General features: G+C 42.6%; 2 protein-coding genes across 2 annotated transcripts; one reads left to right on the top strand and one right to left on the bottom strand.

The window, feature by feature from the left end:
* The first annotated feature begins 5,665 nt into the window (after window positions 1-5,665).
* ccl44 (chemokine (C-C motif) ligand 44) lies at window positions 5,666-9,617 on the top strand. The gene is made up of 5 exons (XM_030048852.1): window positions 5,666-5,839; window positions 7,099-7,228; window positions 7,989-8,136; window positions 8,334-8,412; window positions 8,509-9,617. Exons 1-4 carry the CDS (start codon window positions 5,776-5,778, stop codon window positions 8,370-8,372), a joined length of 381 nt encoding a protein of 126 aa, XP_029904712.1. The 5' UTR covers window positions 5,666-5,775; the 3' UTR covers window positions 8,373-8,412; window positions 8,509-9,617.
* Window positions 9,618-12,459: 2,842 nt separating this feature from the next.
* slc1a6 (solute carrier family 1 member 6) lies at window positions 12,460-19,379 on the bottom strand. Its single transcript, XM_030049544.1, has 10 exons — window positions 19,118-19,379; window positions 18,801-18,938; window positions 17,458-17,665; window positions 17,246-17,288; window positions 16,965-17,093; window positions 16,530-16,714; window positions 15,929-16,162; window positions 15,030-15,224; window positions 13,321-13,455; window positions 12,460-13,068 (listed from the first exon to the last, which is right to left on the bottom strand). The coding sequence occupies exons 1-10, from the start codon at window positions 19,338-19,340 to the stop codon at window positions 12,870-12,872; spliced, it is 1,689 nt and encodes a 562-aa protein (XP_029905404.1). The 5' UTR covers window positions 19,341-19,379; the 3' UTR covers window positions 12,460-12,869.
* Window positions 19,380-19,786: the final 407 nt, after the last annotated feature.

Raw genomic sequence — 19,786 nt, 5'->3', positions numbered from 1 at the left:
CAATTTCAGGAATTTTTATTATAATAGTTGTATTTATCAGTCTCTCTCTTTAGCCAGTTGTCATGTTTATACTGGCAGATTCTGATCATTTATGCTCTACTAATTTGTCAGGCTCCTAACTTGTAAAAATTTGTTCCCACCACTTTTTTGGGCCAGACATCCGAGACTGTAGGGTTGCCAATCCTTTTAACTGGCAGATTGAAGTCATTTCAGGCAAATTAAATCAAATTATGTGTTCAGCGAATATTATTTTGAATCGGTCAGATCTGTGGAAGTTGTTTCTGACATCTTGAAACACAAAGCTGTTCGCACTATACGTGATCAATGTCCGAATGCAGGTTCACATGCGTTCTCCATTTCCCCCAGTCACAATATTGACATTTTTGTTCGGCTAAATGCTGCAGTACATCCTGCTTTCATAGACAGATACCCACACCCCACTTAGAATAAATAATCTCGAACTTTATGGAACCGGGTTGCTGAGCCAAAGAGACGTTTTATTAGATTATCATAAGACATGAAAGGCTGCGTACCAAGAATACCCACCGGGCTCCCAGAGGAAAGAGGCATCACAAAATTGTCTTTTTTTTTTTTTTTTTTTTAAACATTAAAGAACAAATGAGTAGGTTATCTCACCACTGTTGGGTATGATATCTGTGCTGTGTCATGTAAGGCAAGTATTGTATAACCTGAAAATTAATAGGATTTTAACTGGCTCTCTATTTCAAGATTCAAGTCATTTTTTTTTTTCAAACAAAGAATGCTCTGGCCAATGAGAACATTTTTTGAAGATCAATTCCATAAATAGACATAAGTTTTTTGGTTCCTGATGCAAAACTTCTTGGGAGCTACTGTTCTGGATTTGTGTCTGGAGGCTCGGTTTTAGTGAGACTCCATCATCGTGCCATTCTCTCCTGCTTGTTTTCCTGTCATGTCAGCCAAACATGGATTGCTGGTGCTGCAGGTCAATAATCAAGAAAGAATAATAAGAGCTTTGGAGCAGATCGGGGCAGCTCAGGCTGGGGCAGACGCTCATGCCAGGGAGGGTGCCCGTGCTGGTGGTCCCATCTGCCGTGCCGAATTAAATCGATAAAACAGAGGAAATCAGGGCTGGGTTGGGAAGATATATTGCTTTGCGTGCTTTTTGAGCGTGCATTCATTCAGAATCGGCATGCCTGGCTCAGAGTATGCAGTCAGCATTCCTGTGTAAATAGTAGACTAGTGTGGGAGATGTTATGGATATGAGCAGACACTGGAGTTGCACAAACACGGACATGAGGCCCTACACACTATTGTGACAAATTTCATTTCTCCATTTCTGTATTTTTTCTTTTTAGTGTGGCATTTTCTTTATGGTGATGTACGATTTTGCTGTTGCAGACGTACACAATCGGGGGCAGTTTTGGAGCAGTGGACAGGTTAAACCTCCTGCTCAGAGCCAGGTACTCGGCGCTCTCTCACGGTGACTTCTCTGTGACACTGAGGAAAAATCACATCAAGTTTAGAGTTTGCATTAGGAATGTATTAGAATCTCCCCAGACGGAGATGTGTGTTGTTCTTTCTGGCAGCATTTGTTAAACACATCCACTCCTCAAAAGTGTTCAGTTTCACACTCTAGGCACAGTCAAGACCCCTTGAGTTTTTGCAATGGGGATTTTCAAAATAAATGCTTTAGTATGTTTAAGCTGATTTTCTGGGTTTAGTGTTTCGGTGAGTAATGAAACAGAGCTGTGAGAAGCACAGATGTTTGGTTCCAGAGGAGCACCAGTCAACTCCCTGCAGAGGAATGCCTGACTGGCAGAGGGGAACATGGAGTACCTCTCTTTTCTAATAAAATATAATCACAACATATTGCAGGAATGGACATAATTTTATTTCCACAGTCAATAAAGACATTCCATTAAGGAAATCTCATGTGAAGTAAGAGAGAGTTCAGACCCTCCTCCTGTCCAGGGCAGAACACGAACAATGAATCAGGGACGCCCTGGATTGATGGTCCTCATTTATGCTGGTGCAGGAATGGCACGCTGAGAGAGAGAGAGAAAAAAAAATCTGGCTTCAGGGGGCTCATTAATAAAAACTGGCTTTGAAATTGGACTATCCTAGATTTCATCGGACAATCATTTCAAACAGTCTGACAGAAACTAAGTGAATGAGATTCATGGGCATTCATACCTTAAGTAACAATGGAAAACGGGGCTTGTGATACATCACAGAAAATTAAATCTTTATAAGTCACTTATTTTTACCTCAAGATTGGATTGGAATGCGAGCATAAAAACTTTTCTCACAAACTAGCCCCAGAACCTCTTCATATCTACGCTCTGCACCACACATTGCTCTCTGTACAGCTTGCCGTGTGTCTTAGATACTTAATCGTATGCCTGGTCTAAAGAGTTGGATGAAGAATTGCCCCCTGCATCTCATCCCTCAGAAATCCCTTTTAGGTTAGCTCCCCTATCCTGCGTGTCCAGTGGAGTGAGCCGTGTCCTCCAACATCTCCAGGGGGCCACAGGATCCTCCTGTACATCTCAGGCTCTCCACCCCCTAGGAGAGGAAGACGCCTCTGCCTCGTCTGGATTAAAAGACACGATCCTCCCTCCCTGCACTGCTGCTGGTTTCAGTGTTGATCGGGCCACATTTGTGAGCCCGTACACTTTGACAAGAAATCTTTTAATTGCTCCAAAGATATGCCGAAAATGTATTTGGCTCCCAAGTAGACCTGTAGTCATGTGGAAAGTATGTTTTTGCAGCTGAGAGATTCCAACCTGATTTCTTAGGTCAAATTCTTGAGCACTTAACCCCGCCCCCCCACACCCCACCCCCCTACCCCAACTCACACACACACACACACACACACACACACACACACACTTTTCGCCCAACCTCACCCCCTCGGTACACAGACTGCATATTTTCACTTGCAGGGCTCAGGTATGTATGCACAGAGTCAGATAGGGGATTACAGTGTTGCCTTGTCGTCTGAATATTTCTCGTTTTTCCCACAAAGCTCATTTTAATAGTCCAAGAGTAAATTGCTCGATGGTAGCCCAAACACTCCTTGCAGTGCGCAGGAACAGAGCCAGGCAGGCCCGAGGTCCTGTCATTTTGTTGCACCTCTACAAAAAGTGCTTGAGCGGCCATAGCACATTAGTGATGACCCTTATTCAGCCTTGTCTAAAACAATGCGTACCGCTTTGCAAGACAGGTGGCTTGTGGTTCAAGCAATGTCATGCCAATGTACTGGGCAGTTGTCTACTTTTTGGTATTTCCCAAAGAATGCCCAAAGTACTTAGCCTAATGAAGTGTGATGGGTTATACTGTGGTTCTTAACCTTCGTTTTAAATTTGCCAATAATTTATGTAACCTTGGTCAAACATTTTTTCCACATGATTTCTGCAAGTTCATTTAGAGGAATACCAGCAGGTTCATAGAAAGAGTTTTGTGAGTCTGGGTGCACTATGGTAATAAAACATCTTTTGTTTTTGTACTGTTGCAGCTCTGGGGCCCATTTTGCTCCTTGGTGGTGTGTCCTTCTTGCAGAGACACAAACATGGATGATGTGATCTCATGTCAACATATTTCCAGTGCAGCTACAACAAAGTTAGGTAGCAAAAAATAAGTTTAGCCATCTAAAACATTAATGTTAAAAGTCATATTTGTGGTGTCAGTCCCTCTGAATCAAATGTCATAGCCTCATCTTCTGGCGCCAGTGTTCAACAATTATACATTGAGAAAATTTCCCCCCAGTGATCCATAAATATTTCTGATTCTTATTCTGATCCGTCGTACAAGAGACAAAGATACCGATTCCCCACTGGTGCAGCCTCAATAGACCAGAATTCAATGCATACACACATTGCAATCTGAGTCGGGGCCACAGCTGCGGTCATACACACACCCCAGTGTTCACAACCTAGTTGGCTAGCTAGCTGCATTACTTGCCCTTATATCCACTTTTATTTAAAGTCCCTCTTGGGAAACAAAATGGAAAGTACACTAAAGCACACCAAACAAGCCAAATGACCACACTGTATCATAAAAAAACATCACACTGAACATGGCAAATGATGATGATAATCTCTAACAGTGCAGCAGTATGTGAGGGTGGATTTTCCGTTTCAAAGTCATGGAAATTTGGATGAGCAACAGACAACAAAGGGAGGATCAAAGGTATTAAAATGTTTCCTGACCACAACATGTGTGATGACAGTGACACTGCTGTTGCAACTTCCTGGACACTGCTGTCTGTGTATTACCATATAAATAACCACTGGCGGCATCAGCTGATTTATAATGACTGTCAGACCCACCAGACTGGACACACATGGACACACCGACACACACACATGCACCTTAAAAGCATCCTTATTAACAACAGTTATTGTTGTTAAATGATGGTGTATGCATTATATTTAGTGAGGAGTGTTAAACAGTGATGGGATGTGGCAGCATTTGCATTTGTCGTACCTAACCAGACCTCTCAATCTTGTCACACGCCATAGTCGCTGCCATCTCCTGCCTTTTGGCATCCATGTTTTGCATTTTTCACCAGGACAAGGCCGGTTCAAAGGAGCAGTATGTTGGACCAGATGTACATCAGTTCCTCTGGTTTCTCTCCGTAATCAGGTCCTGCTGCTCTCTCTGTCGAAGCCTTTAATGGCGGTTGTTGATGCTTGAATCTCAGACAGAGCCTCCAGCATTTTCTTGTGGTGATTGGCTATGGAATGCAAGGAACTATATTTTATGATTAATGGGCAGACGTGGAAAGATTCTACATATTAAAGCATAATGCATAACATCACTTAATTTGGTAAATATAACCAATGTAGAGGTTTGCATTGGTCACAGGCGTTGACTTTTGAAACACACATTGGGTCACAGTGCACGCTGATGTGGTCACCTGGACCTCATGCATAGGGATGGCGTGATCCACTACAATCTGCACATTATTATATTACATGCATACATTCAACATCCAATATCTGCGTGCTCTATTTAAAACTGTGATTCATTCACATATTTCTGGGGCAAGTGAACCCGGTGAATGCGCTGTAGCACGGTCTCTAGGTGTGTTTTACATCTCGTCTGGGATCCCTCCAGCAAAACGCTGAGAGAACGTAAGTCTGCTGCAACACTGATCCAGCTGCAGGAGTCGGACACACCTACTGCTAGGTAGCAGAGTTTCCATGACTGCATTATTTAGCCATAAATCAGGGTCATTAGAGTTATGTCGTAATGCTTTTTTTTTTTTTTTAAATGTGAAATTCCAAGTATCGGCCTTAATCATGAGAATCAACGACACAGATAATATCCTTTACTGATTTTACTAATCCATTTCAGTCTGCACAGGAGAGAAGACAGATTAAAAAAAAAGTCAGAACATAAATGAGACTTGGATTGTGCCAAAAGGGATGCAACAATATTAGGAAGTGTAAAGGCAGACGGGGAGAAAAGAGAGGTGCAATGAGATGAGACAGATGGAGGAGGAGTGGGAAGGAAGAAGAGAGGAATGAAAGAAGGAATAGAAAAGAGGGAAGGGAGGGAGTTAGAGGGTGAAAGCGAGAATGACTGGAAGTGGATAAATAGAGGGAGGGAGGGAAAGACGGTGAGATAGAGAAAGAGAGGCAGAGTGGAAGTGAGTGAGTGAGAGTGAGGTGGGGAGGGAGGTATAAAGAGGGAGGGAGTAATATAAGAGAGGCAGCCATAGAGGGAGAGGTGACAGAGTAGATTATTCTCCTCTCCTCTCCTGTCCTCCTCTCCTCCAGCCTCATCATGTTCGTACTGCAGATGTTGACTGTTATTTCTCTGACTGTTATTCTTCTGGCATCTGTGGAAGGTAGGACACAGCCGCACTCACTGTATGTGTGTGTGTGTGTGTGTGTGTGTGTGGCTTGCATGCACCCTGCAGGTGGGCAGTATAGCGAGGGAGCGATGGCGAAGAAAGAAAAGGAGAGAAGAGGGAAAGAGGGATAGCAGCAGCAGCAGCAGCAGCAGCAGCAGCACAGCAAGTGTGGATGTAAACAGAGGGGCAGGGGACAAGCATCTGAAATCCCACCACACTGAGCAGAAATAGAAAGAAGCAACTGTGTCAGAGCTGGTAGCGACGGCGTAGTCATGTCTCCGTGCTCGAAATGTGACTGTTGTGAAAGCAGTGGAAGTGCTGTGGGATGTCAGGGGACAAGATTCAACACCATCTGTGGCAAAGCAAAGCAGTCAAATCCTGTTTTAGTGCTGTTGCTGCTCCTGCTGCTTCTATTGCACTTTGTTTTGTTTACACAATTGCCCTGGATGAAAAGCCATGATGGCACACCCTCCACACACGCACACACACACACACACTCTTCCTCTCTTTCTCTCACTTTCTCTCCCTCCCATTTCACTGGCATGGCAGTGTGTTTTGCAGCATGATGGGATGTGGCTCCAATGCCTTTGACATTCTTGTGTGCGCATGTATGTGTATGCATGGATGCATGTGTGTGTGCGTGTGTGTGTGTGGGTGTGTGTGTGTAACTAGGGGGCGTGTACAGTAGTCTGCACTCTGCACAACAGATAACATTTTTCTAAAGCTGCCAAATTCTTTAATTCTGTGCTAACATCAGAGTACTGACTTGAGCAAAATGCATTGGAAATGGTTGTTTATAATCAGTGTATTCTCTCTATGCATAACAGCTACAGTGAAATGCAGTAAATATGGATGTTTAATATCACTGTATATAATTTTAACTGTATTTTACTCATGTTCACTGTTGTTTACTGTTCCTCTGTCACTTTTATGTTTGTTATGTTGCTGCATCATGGTCCAGGCCTCCTTTAACACACAGATTTTTAATATGTGAGACAACCTGGTTAATTAAAATTAATAATGTAAATGCAGTGTTTGCAATAAAAACAATGATCAACTGTGACTGAACATGATTAGATGAGTGTCACAGCAGGGAATTTCATATTCTCTCCCTCACTCGTGCCCTGCTTTGCTGACATTTTTTCATGTCTCTCTCCTTCTCACACACACACACGCAAACACACGCACACATCCCTGTGTTTTTCTTACTTCCTATCCTTTACTCTCCCTCTCTCTCTTTATTTTCCCCGTAGGCAAAGGGGTGCAGATGCAGAGGGACGTCCAGTGCTGTATGTTGTACTCACAGGGCAAGGTGCGCACCAAAGATGTGCTGCGGTTTGAGGTGCAGACGGAGGGGCCCGACTGCAGTATACAAGCCATCATGCAAGTATTTCAACTATCCACTCCTGGAGCTAAGGAGATCAATCTGCAGACATGGAAAATATGCCTCTCGTTAGAGGAGGGCAGAGCCGGGCTGAGAGGCATTGTCATCCATCCAGGTCATGTTGTTGTGGCAGGGCTCTGAGCTGTAATTGCCAGGGAAGTGAGGAAGGAAATATGTGGGAATAACAAGCCATCACAAAATACCTTCCAAGCCAGCTGAACTCAGCTGCAGTCAGTCCGTCAGTCACTCACAACAGCAGGATTTAGTTAGAGAGCCATGCTGCATTCTGATGCATAGTTTTTCAGCGGCTAGGAAAAGGAAATGTATTGTTATTGGGAATGAGGAGTTTCTCATGTGGCCCAGTGGAATGGTTATAGATACATTGACCTTTGGGCTTCCATACCAGCTCCCATTTATCTCATGGACAATTCAAAGACATTTGCTTTGTTTTTTTCCAACAGAGGAGATACCTAAATTTGACTGTAATGTAATGGACAGTTATTGCTGCCTATGTTGTCTGAGCATCTCGTCAATAGGAGTTTTATCTCAGCATGTTGAGACCTATGCTATGCCCCTGCTGGACATCTTTGTTGTGCCCCAAAGGACTTCTGGTCCTTGACTGAGAGTCATTGTTCTATAGTATGGTGCTTTAGAAATCCAAATTTGGGTTTTATTACCTTTTCCCCTTGGGTTTAGTCGCACCTTGTCCTACCATCCTGTGTTGTGTATGACATATTGTGTTGTGCTGTTGATTTATAGTCTTTACACCAAGAAGGCAGTGAAGTGTGCAGACCCCAGAGACCGGAAGGTGAAGAGGTTACTGAGGAAGCTCCTGCAGAGACAGAGAACCAAGGCCCAGAGAACCATGTGGCTCCTTCCTCATGACAACCTGCCCGTCATGTCCGAGGTCAGGCACTTAGATGACTCGCTACTCGAGTCAAGTCTAATCTGTCTATTGAGGAAAGTATGTGATCTGTTTTGTTCTTGGTAGCTTTGCTTGTGTCTATTTGTTTGACAGAGAGGTGGTTGGATTGAAAGGGGGGATTTTGTGATGCAGTAAGAAATGACCTGAGACATTTATAGATTTCTTTTGGTGTTCAACAGGACAAGAAAGATAACTGGGCAGCTCTCAATGTGGAATGAGGGAGCACCGTCCAACAGGCAGGAATACTCATAGTCATAGGTGAGGCTTGGTTTATACTATGTGATACTCGTGCATGTGTGATGTCTCATCCCACTTGGCTGTACTCACCCCAGCCTTCTTCCCACTCTTTTACAGGCCAAGTAAACTTTCAGCGGCTTGTCATCTTAACACGGCGGAGCTTGCTGACTCTCCAGTCGTCTTGTGTCTCTCTCTATCTACCCTACCTGTCTCTGTGCGACCAGACCTGGGCAGCAATACATATTTAAAAGGCTTCAGATATTTAAACATGGAGCATGCTTGAAATATCCCCAAACACATGGCATGAGCAGCCTCACAAGAGGAGTATTACTTGTAAGATAAGTCAAACCGAGTGTTCCCAATGCGATGTTTTCAGCGGTTTGAAACGGCTCCAACTACTGTTTGCCCAGGTCTGCCTGGACCTTTCTCCTCCTACAACAACTACTACTTCTACTACTAGTGGCTGATCTGTTTCATGTAGTGCCAGCAACCCAAAGCAAGCCAGCAAGGGTCTTGTTTCTCAAAACGATCTTATTAAAGTCAACATAAGCGCAAAAGCTGTGCTTGATAGAAAGGTAAATTCATGTGAAAATTAGCATTTTCCAGTGATATTAATATTGTATATCAGTAAGATATATGCTTTTTCGTGACTTGTATACCTTCAGTAATGTGTAACGACACCATGCACAGTATAGTCGATTGGGTTTTGTCACAGTGCACCGAGTGTGTAAAATATCGGGAACACCTTTCGAATGTTGTTTTGCACATTCCATGCTCCGGTTGTCTCGAGGTTGAGAATTCTCCTATAACTCGCATCCTCTTCATTTACACCCCTCCCTCATGATTTCGAGTGTTGAACAGGTGAAATCAATATGGGATTGTACAGCGGATTTCACCTGGATTCACCTGCTCTGGAAAGGGTTCCTGATATTTTGATCACTCTGAATATTGACTGTTAGTACACTGAAACTCTGTATGAAACCCAAGCCAGTCTTCGTAAATGAGGCCCTCAGGCATCTATCAGAGGTTTTAATAATAATATTAGCAGTTGAATTTTATCTTTTACACGACAGTCTGTTACTAAACTATGCCAAAGTATTCGTGATAAAACTCACCACCTGTCAAGGCTGTTAAAACTTGAGGGCTCAGTTGTGTTTGAAACACCAATGTATTGTAGAAGAATGCACTGTATGTTAAAAACACAGTATCTCAAGTGAACTATTTTATAAATTAATCTGAAATAATGACTGACTGCGCCTGCATCTGTTTTTCACTCTTTATTTTACTGTAAAATATGGGATCTGGGTGTGCTTGTGTGCATCTTTAGAGTTATTTCATCAGTGTGTGCATGTGTATTTTCATGTGCATTCAAAGAATACCAAATACTCATATTATTCATTCTGCAATACACAAGTGGGAGTACCCCACCTTTCACTCAGGGTAAGTACATTTAGTAGTGACTTTAAGCGTCTAGCAGATGAAAACACACTCACACTGCATTCTCCTGTGCCAACACCCTACAGTTAAATCTGGCACTTATCTCGGTTTCTGACTTAGATAATCAGAAATGCTGGTTTTGAATAAAGCATGATGTAGAGACCCGTGGGGACAAAGCCAGTGTCTTAGTCTGGCTTCGTCTGTTTGCGTAACCTGGGCCGAGGGTGTTTGATGTTGAGGCGCAGCGGCCTGAGCCTCCACTCTCTGGTGTAAAACACTTCTCAGAAACTGAAGCACTGTTTATCGAGCACTTCAAACAGCTCGGTCCTGCACTCGACTGCAGTTTGCAAAGCTATTCAGGCCGGGAGAAGGGATCGTTTTCTGGCTATGTTCGGTGCATCACTGAGTGAAAGCGGGCTCCAGAGGTATTACCAAATAATTATCAGGTTTGGCTTGTAGGACACTACAATAAGTGCCAGAAAATTACAAGCACGCACTGAAAGAAAGTAATAAACCTCATTGTTGGCCAGTACTAACAGTAAATTAAGACAGTTACAAAGACTCATTTGTAAATGATATTTAACCAAAGTGTGTATTACACGTGGACGATGAACAGAAAAAGATCCTCCACCAGGGGTAGCCGTTCTCTCCAGAATACAATCTGGTTGCTCTCTTAATCTGAATTCCGCACAAACACAATCAGGAGGATCAGACACAATTCATCAGTTCCTGAGAAATTTATTCGTCAAATTTTCCATAAGCTGTCCATCAAAATGATAAGTTGCTCTCCCATAAGTAGCAATACTTTACTGTAAGAACATCAAGCATCAAAACTGAAAATCAAAACAAACCTCTTAACTAGCATAAAAGTGGCACAAAGTCAAAGAATGAGATTTCAGTTAAAATGGTAATACTTTTTTTTTCACTTCTATGTGCACTATACTGTCCTTTAAAACACTTTTAACACCAAAAAGCATAATGCAGCAACTATACACTCAGTTCCTTTAAGCATTTTTGTTTTTCACAGTACCTTTTCACAAAACAAGAAATAAATCAACATGAGTAGCGGGCAATTTATTTTTCCAGTCAAAATATGCCAAATTGAAATAAATTAAAATATAGAAAACGTACAAAGGCAGGCATAATGCTCCTCTAATGTTATGACATGTAGTTATGACTAGCAGCTTTGTCGGAAAGCTGCTCTTGGCATTTCTACTGCAGAGTCTGAGTGCTTCCTGTATGAATTGATAATATTAAATAATAATAATAAATATCCACATGCTATGTAAGGTGAGGCAACCCTGTAAAAATATGATCTTTCATCTAGAAAAAAAAAAACCTAAACACTGATCACTCTCGTTGCTGATACCTTATGAAATCGCTGTACAGTACGTCAGTCTTGTGTCCTTTGTTAAAAAGCAAATAGCACTGAATGAACGAAAAGAAATACTCAAAAACGAATCACTAGAAATAAATCAACCTAATAATAATTAGAGATACAGAGTAATACAACAACAGAGTGCAAGCAAACTTAACATCTGAAAGTGAAACACAGGATCCAACATGATTCAGAGATTGAAATATTTACAGTCTGCTGGTATGCTCCATTTCTTATTTTTGTGTTGCTCTGTACAAGATCCACTTAAGAGTCACATTAGAGGTAGTCAAAATGGGAATGATAAACATACATGTAAGTGTTTGCAAAAGTAATAGAGAGAATATTGTATTAAAGGACTAGTCCAATGTTTTGGGCAAATCAGCCTTTTTCTGGCTTACCCAGACCGAGACAAGATATTCAGTGCCATTTTCACCTCTGTATGTCCAGTGGTTCAGTTCCTATGGGTAGCATTTCATGTTAGCTTAGCATAAAGACTTGAAGTCTATGGGAGTCATTAGCCTAGCTCTGTCAAAGTGAAAAATAAACCTTGCAGCAACTCCGAAGCTGTATTATATTACACAGGATATCATGTATATTTGAAATACACATCTTAGAATTAAAAAAGACAATGAGAGTTGTTTTAGGAGAAGTTAGTTTGAGCCATATCGGCTTACTTTAGGATAAATGTGTTCAGCGGATACAGTTCCAGCATCTAACTTCTACCTAGAATGATTCTCGTTTTTAAAAAATCTTGTATTTCAAATACAGATGATAATGTGTGTAAATAAGACAGTTTCGGAGATGCTGTAGGTTTGTTTTTTTTTTTTTCATTTTTTTCGGCCTAGGCTAATGACTCCCATAGACTTCGAACTACTGGACGTACAGATGTGAAAATGGTACCGAACATCTTGTCTCAGTCTGTCAGAAAAAAAAGGTATTTTGCCTAAAACACTGGAGTATTCCTTTAAGTGTTATGTAATGCCAAAGAAAGCCAAACTTTTTTTGGAGATTTACATTTTCACAGATTTAGAAAAGTTATCCCCTGGCTTTCCTTGTCTTCTCTCTGATGATGACTAACTTTCTCTGTAACAATACTTTGTTCTAACAGTAGTGCTGGTGAGGGTTTATTAAATCTTTACAACTTGGAGGATTGTTTTTAAAAATGATTTGCTATATGATATATTGGGCTTGGCTGGCATTTCGCCATCCAATAGCAAAACACTCTCACCTCACCTGCGCTCCGGGGAGACCCACGTCACACAGCTCATGGATTTCCATTTGTTCCTAACCTGTGTGTGACATGTGCACTATTCCCTGCTCACAGACGGCTGTGGCACTGGCCTCACCTCTGCTTCCCTTATCACAGAGCTCATGGTAAATTTGTTGTTACATTCTGCAGTTTCTCACACAGCTTTGAGAGAAGGAATCGTTTCAAAAATAACACTTTATAGTTCAAGGAGAGATGTGAGTTTAGGTCTACAAGGGCAAAAACAATAAACTTCTTTTTGTGGTAACACTCTGGGAACCCCAGGCATTGGCTGAGTTTACCAAAAACTATTTTAACTCATCCCTGCACCGTTGTAAGCCAGCTGAGGGAGGAAAAAAAAACCTTCCTTCTAAAATGCTTTTGGTAAGCGAGGGCCTATGGGGTGTGGCTTTGTCTTCACATTGTGGTCTCGCTGTTGCGGTGTTTGAGCGAGTCGTTTTCCTGGCAGATGAGCTGGTACGGCTTCTCGTTCTCCTCAATGACAGAGTCGCCCAGCTCGGCGTCTTGGTTTTGCAGCTCGCTGCGGGAAAGATGCTCCACGATGCCGGCACCGAGCGAGTCGCCCAGCACGTTGGTGGTGGTACGCAAGCGGTCCCTTGGTGGATGAGACAGGAAAAGAGATTATTCTATACCCGCTGTGGAAATCACATAGGAATCCGTTCATTTAAAAGGTGCCTTATGACAGGATTACCAATAATCTAGCAATCTGCATTATGCATCAATAACCTTTGCAGTGGTGGGACCTCTGGGCTCTCTGATGCTTTACTATGACATTTAGGCTGGCAGACCCACAGAACTGTACACATACAGAGACTAGTCCCCATCAAGCTGACATTTGGGAACTCACAAGAACCAATCCACGGCGATGATCAGCGTTATGTCCTCTGTGGGCAGTCCCACCGATGTCAATACGATCACCATGGTAACCAACCCAGCCTGAGGGATGCCTGCTGCTCCGATGCTGGCAGCGGTTGCCGTGATACTGAGTGGGTGGTGGGAGGGAAGGAGGGAGGAGGAGGAGAGAGAGTGTGCGTGTGTGGGAGTGAGAGAGGAAGAGAGGGAGGGAGGGGGAGAGACATTTAATAACGGGAAACAAACATACAGCACATGCACAGTCCTAGGGGGATCAGCAAGGTGATAAAGGTATAAGAGGAACTACACACATATTGTAAATCAACGCCCAGCTGAGCTGGCCACCCAACTCCTACGCTTTGAAAAATACATTTCAATGAACACCGATGGCAGAGGAAGACTTCCACATAGAAATATGCCCTATGTGGAAAAATGACACCTTCTCCCACAAGAAGATTACTAGCATAAAGTAACACTCGCTGTCAAATATTATCATTAGATATTTGCTTATGAAACAGTGACATTGGATACAAACAGCAACACTTTGGAAATACTGAAAAAATATTATCATTTTTATGACTGTACGTCATTTGGGGATTCAGTTCACCTTCCTGTGTCAACCACTTGCTTTTATCATAATTTTGTCAGTGGTAATACATACTGTATGTTCTATAGACTAATTTTTTTTTACATCACATCCTACAGTAATAATTTTTTTTTGTATAATATGGTGATATGAAGTGTAAAATAGACATTTGCAAATAGAGGAAATAGATGCGTAAATTCACACAGAAGAACTTACTCATTGTTCATGAATAAAACTATGATCCTTTATTGATTTCATCAAATAAATCTTGCTCTGTCATGAGGATGAAGGTGTAAAGAAGTGGGAGGAGGACGCTCCTAATTCCTCACAGTCTGGACAAAGTTTACTCGCTACTTAATGACAGTCTTACCGTTAGGCAAAGGTATGCAACTGCCTTGAGTAAATAACTAAGAAATAAAACCTTTATTATACAAGTGTCTTTCAAAACACATGTTATAAAGTGTCAGATAAAATAAGGTTGTGTTTTGGTATAGCTTGATCTTATCTGGCGTCACGCGACGCTATTCCAAAGTTTATGGGCCTCATTAGTGAAGGCACAATAACCTTTGGCCTGTTTGACAAATGTGCCTGTTCCTGTGCTTCCTGGCAGCCAGAAGGCCCCAGAACAGACAAGAAGAGAACAGAAACTGACTTATTTTTAATGCATTTGAAAGAAATGTACTTATTGAGAAACCCCTCTATTCAGTCAGGCCACAGCGGGCTATTCCACTTCACATCTAGTGCAATGCTGCCACTTGACTCATTTTCCTTGACACTACACCAGTTGCTGCAAGAGAGGCAAAAAATGGAAAGAAAAAACAGAAGCAAATGTAGGTCTGCTACTCTGTGCTGCTACTAATATTACCACTACCTCCACTGACTCTAGTGAGGTGAGTGTTTGCTTCAGCACCAGTAAGTGATGGTGAACGTGCTGCCATGCCAACTGAGGGCAAGAAAATATTACAAATAGTGATAATGATGACGGTAAAGAGGATGAAATGGCATTCAGGGGGCCTTGTGCTTTCCTTTGTCGAAAGCCCTCAAATGAGTCAGTCCGCCCCTGCTTCCTGTGGAGCTTTCCTGCCCGCGGTGTAAACTAAAACTAATTCCAGACTTACCTGATGGTGAGAATCTGGCCAAAGTTGAGGTCCACGTCATTGACTTGAGCGATGAAGATGGCCGCCACAGCCTCGTAGAGGGCGGTGCCGTCCATGTTGATGGTGGCGCCCACCGGGAGGACGAAGCGTGTCACTCGCTTATCCACGTGGTTGTTCTCCTCCAAACAGCGGAAGGTGATAGGCAGGGTAGCGGAGCTGGGGCACACGAGGACACGAGAGAGATATAAGATCATTCATTTATTTACCCACAAGACACAGCAAATGTAATGTGGGTCAAAGGTGTGTGTGTGTGTGTATCGAGAACATTTTCTTCCCTTTATGAAGTGCCAACTCACTATGTGAGGGCACAAGGTTTCCCTGCAGACGTCGTTTGACTGTTTTTGTTGTTTGTGCACACTAGAGGTGAGTGTGTGTTTCTCTGACCTCTTTGACAACTGTATTTCTCACTAGGATTAATAACATGTACTTCATCTCATCTCCATCTCATCTAGCATCATCTCCTTTGTTTGGAATCAGACAAACAAAAAAACAAACAAAATGAATAACTCCTGACACACAATGCCATTCTCCCAATTTCAATTATCGTGAATCAACTACAAGCAATTAAATGTGTTTGTAATATGGCTAATATTCATATTGAAATAATATGCCTATTTGTACAGCATTTATCAATGGAGTGTATGAATTGTTTTCTGATTTATGCTCGTTAAGACACCACTGCAGTCAAATTGAAATGGTTTTTTATATCTTTTATATTTGGTTAAATGTCTATCTGTATCTCTATACCAGCTGCTCTAAGTCAGAATCTACATGATACAATATGATGCATATTAGAGTCAGCCTGGGAGAGGCATCAGTGTGTCAGTGTCCTGGATGCCTGTGTTATGAGTGTGACTGACCTGGAGGAGGTGCCCAGGGCTGTGATGAGTGCCTGCAGCAGACCACTGATGAAACTGTACGGGTTCTTCCTGGTCACCAGGAAGTAGAGCAGCGGCAGAACGAAGAGGCCGTGGATGAGGAGGCCCACGATGACCGACATGGTGTACATCCCCAATTGGCCGCCCACCTCCGCCAGATCCTTCATCTCCACGATCTTCCCTGCAATCAGGAACATGATGCCCACCGGAGCGTACCTGGGGGGAGACGGGAGGGAGGTGATGGAGATGATAGAGAATGATGGAGGAAGATGGGAAAAGTGACATGCTATTGCCTGATTTCAACTTCAGCCTGCAGATAAAGAACTATACAAGTATCTTTTTGAAGTTTCTTGAGCGTCCTGGTGTGTAAAATGATCAAAATCATTTGATTTGAGCTACAAACACACATGATGCTTCAGTGTTCAGTCTTTCAATAATCACATCTGGAAAAATCCTTTGGACGCAACCCTCATCTTCATCTCAAGGCATTTGATATTTAAAGTACAGATTTTTTTTTTAATCGGTGCTGTTGGCATGTAACTTTTTAATCGTAAGCAAAAGTTGGAAGTGTGTGTTTACTGACCAGATGATGATGGCCACCAGCCTCATGATGGCTTCATTGAGGCAGTCGAAGAAGTCCCTGAGGGCCTGGCCCTGCTGTTTCATGTTGCCGATGACGAGTCCGAAGCACATGGAGAACACCACCAGACCCAGAGCGTTAACCCCGTTGGAGGAACCCGAGACAGGGACAGTCTCCTCTGTTGTTTCCTGTAGCACAGAGCATGTTTAAGAAGGTAGGGCATGGACATTCAAAACCCTGTCTGGGTGCTCAATACAAAATGTCAAAGAAACAGGAAAAGGTAACCACACAGTCGCTCAACAGAACCCAAGTGGTTTATTACTGATACTGATCTGGCATGTATATCTTAAAGAGTGGATCATGCAGCAAATCAATCAATATTTTTTTGCTTATGTGTACAGAATATGCATGACCAAGGTGCCAGCTGTGCCCACCCACCTGTACGGTGTGCAGCACCTTACTCAGGTTCACACTCAGGTGTGACTCTGTGCCATTAAGCAAGTCGGTGAAGTTCAGGGACACCGTCACATTCCTGGTGCGCACTATCTTCTTGTACACTGTTTTATACTGCGGGACACAGTGAGGAAAATCAAACCAAGTTATGCATCCACACTCTGACTGTGTGGGTGTAAAAGTCCATACATTTATGCAAAAAAATGAAAATCAAGCATTTGAAATGAATGGTAAACAGTGCGACTGGGAAGAAAATATGACCTCACCTGTTTGAAGCAAGCCTCCACCAGATTAGGAGGAAACATGTTCCTAAGATAAAATAAGAAATCTTGTTTCTACATAGCAACATTAAACGAGTCACAAAGTTGTATGCTGCAGAAAATGAATGTTTGGTTGTATGCAAACCAAAGCCCCACCTGTCTGGTTCTCCAAACATCTAAAATGCTGCAAATGCAGGTAACTCATAGCAGTCAAGTACCTGATGAGATCCAGGAAAGCATCAGTAGCTTGAACCGGCTCTATGTTTTTGCTGGTCACCACAGGACTGTCCCTGCTGCCTCGGCCGGGCCGGATGATCACCACCATTACGATGCCAATGAACACAGCGATCAGGGTGGTCACCATGTAGTACACCACCGCGCGCGCGCCCATTTTACCTGACGCCTTGCTGTCGAGGGAGGAGATACCTGGAATAGCAGAGGGAATTTAATCTTAGCATTCAGTTTGTTTGCTCCAAGTTTATGTTTCGTTATGAACTCCTTCAGTAAGGAGGGTGCTCAGGTTAAAGGTGCACTATGCAAAATTACAGAGGGTTGCTATAAGTAAGATAAGGGATAAGGAGTAAGTAGGAAGAGCTTTGTGTGCATGAAAATCAGAGACTTATCGATGCATCTGAATAGTACATTTATTCCTCAATTTGTTTATATCACTATCAGCCTGCTACTATTAAGCGCAGTGTAATGTTAACTAGCGTTGTGCATTGTAACCTTAGTCTAATAGTATATGTCTAGTTTGTGTTGGTTATAGCTTTGATTTCAATACTTGTTAAATGACAGACTTATATAAGTTTAAGTCCACCCCACTCACCATACTGCCTCAGTGCAGTATGACCAAATGTATGATAATTTGTGTATTTACAGTTTTACAGTAGTGTATGATCAGGCCATATGTACAATAATTTCACCATTTCACGGAAATAATGTATAAATTAACTTTATTCCCTGACTGATGAGTCATGACTCGCTGAGTTTAGAGGGAAAGGCATTCAAAACCATATCTCTTGAGTATCCAGCCATGTGTGATGTTATGTTGTGAGCCAATGAACTGTTTTCTCCTCCTGCCTGGTTATTGTAATTGACAAGAGTATCTGAGTGGGCGGTGTCAAAAACGGTTGTTTCCCACAATATGGTTGGCTTTTTAAATGACATATACATTTAGAACTATGGGTTCTCAGTGGACAAATGTGAAAGTCAAGACTCCAAGAGTATTAAAATAAAAAGAAAATCTGTTTTGGACTGGAGAGGGTCTTTAAAGAAGTTACACCAGCCTGTCAGCCTAATCAAAGTGGGATCTTTTGCCTCTCTTCTTTGGTGTAAAGCAGCTACACACCTGCTGGGTTGGTTAAATGTGAATGTGCGAATGCTGAAGTTCAAAATTTAAAACAAGTCGTGTCTCCCTGCCAGCCTGGAGATGGTTATAGGAATATTCATTCACCTTGGATGTATGTCACAGTGTGTGGATTCACTTTTTTTTTTCCAGTTTAGGTTTTCACCAGCATCTACTGAGGAATGTTTTGTTGTTCTGTGCTGAATGAAAACCGACCTGTGACCAGACTGGAGACAATGAGAGGCAGCACCAGCATCTGTAACATCCTCATTAGCAGCTCCCCAGGAAAGGCAAAGTACTTGATCTCCCTCAGGGACAGGTTGTGGGGGCGTAGAGCAAAGCCAAGGATTATACCTGAAAAAAAAAAAAAAAATACATGAATCACAAACACACATACACACACACACATAAAACAATGGATAAAGATCGCTCTATCTGACAGTTACTGCTTATGGATAAACACAACATGTGGGGGGCAGATCATGTATTCTAAGTGAAAACATCCACTAAAGCTGGTTTCCTTCCCCACTGACCCAGAGCCACAGCGCCGATGGTGAACAGAACAAACAGGTTCCTCCTGAGGAAGGCTTTGGCGCTGTCCCGTGTGATGGAGCTCATCCGCTCCTTCACGCTGCTGGCTCTCCTCTCCATGGCCCTGCGTAGGCGCCTCCTCAGGTCTCCTCGCTCCGGCGGGGGGGGTTTGTCCGCGTCCTCGTTCAGGAAAAGACTAGCGCTGGTCGGGGGCTTCTCATTCATAATCAGCTCCAGCACCTGGTCCAGGAGGCAGGTCTCGTGGGAAACTACGCAGAGGTGGGACACGGAGGAAGAGGGACACAGAGAAGAGAAACATGTCGGTTAATCCTGAATGAACTCATGAACTCGTTTTCAAATGTGTTACTTCATGACGTGCTTGATGACAAGTGAATCGGGAATGTCTTGAAAGGATGTAAAGTCTGATTGGAAGTGTCTAAAGCAGCTGATGAGTGCCAATCAAGACCACGTCCAGCTGTGATATATTAAAGGAGTAGTTCACCCAAAAATGAAAATTCAATCATTAAGAAAAGATCAAATTTTATTAATCCTGAAGGAAATTCTTATGCCAGAGATTGCTCATATAATCACAGCAACATTAGTAAATCAACTAGTAAAGTAAATGCAAACACCTGAGGCACCTTAAAAATAACATAAATTAGTACAATAAA

Source organism: Myripristis murdjan, chromosome 4, assembly GCF_902150065.1.
Source record: "Myripristis murdjan chromosome 4, fMyrMur1.1, whole genome shotgun sequence".
Taxonomy (NCBI): domain Eukaryota; kingdom Metazoa; phylum Chordata; class Actinopteri; order Holocentriformes; family Holocentridae; genus Myripristis; species Myripristis murdjan.
Note: the sequence above shows the minus strand (reverse complement) of the source record. Positions and strands in the feature narration are given on the sequence as shown.

Excerpts from the sequence above, each read along its gene's own strand:
- ccl44 (XM_030048852.1), top strand. The coding sequence starts at position 5,776 with ATGTTCGTACTGCAGATGTTGACTGTTATTTCTCTGACTGTTATTCTT. Across the intron at positions 5,840-7,098 it reads TCTTCTGGCATCTGTGGAAG|GCAAAGGGGTGCAGATGCAG; the intron begins GTAGGACACAGC and ends TTTTCCCCGTAG. Across the intron at positions 8,137-8,333 it reads ACCTGCCCGTCATGTCCGAG|GACAAGAAAGATAACTGGGC; the intron begins GTCAGGCACTTA and ends GGTGTTCAACAG.
- slc1a6 (XM_030049544.1), bottom strand. The coding sequence starts at position 19,340 with ATGAATGAGAAGCCCCCGACCAGCGCTAGTCTTTTCCTGAACGAGGAC. Across the intron at positions 17,289-17,457 it reads GCTTTCCTGGATCTCATCAG|GAACATGTTTCCTCCTAATC; the intron begins GTACTTGACTGC and ends ATTTTATCTTAG. Across the intron at positions 15,225-15,928 it reads GCCCTGGGCACCTCCTCCAG|CTCCGCTACCCTGCCTATCA; the intron begins GTCAGTCACACT and ends CGTGTGCCCCAG.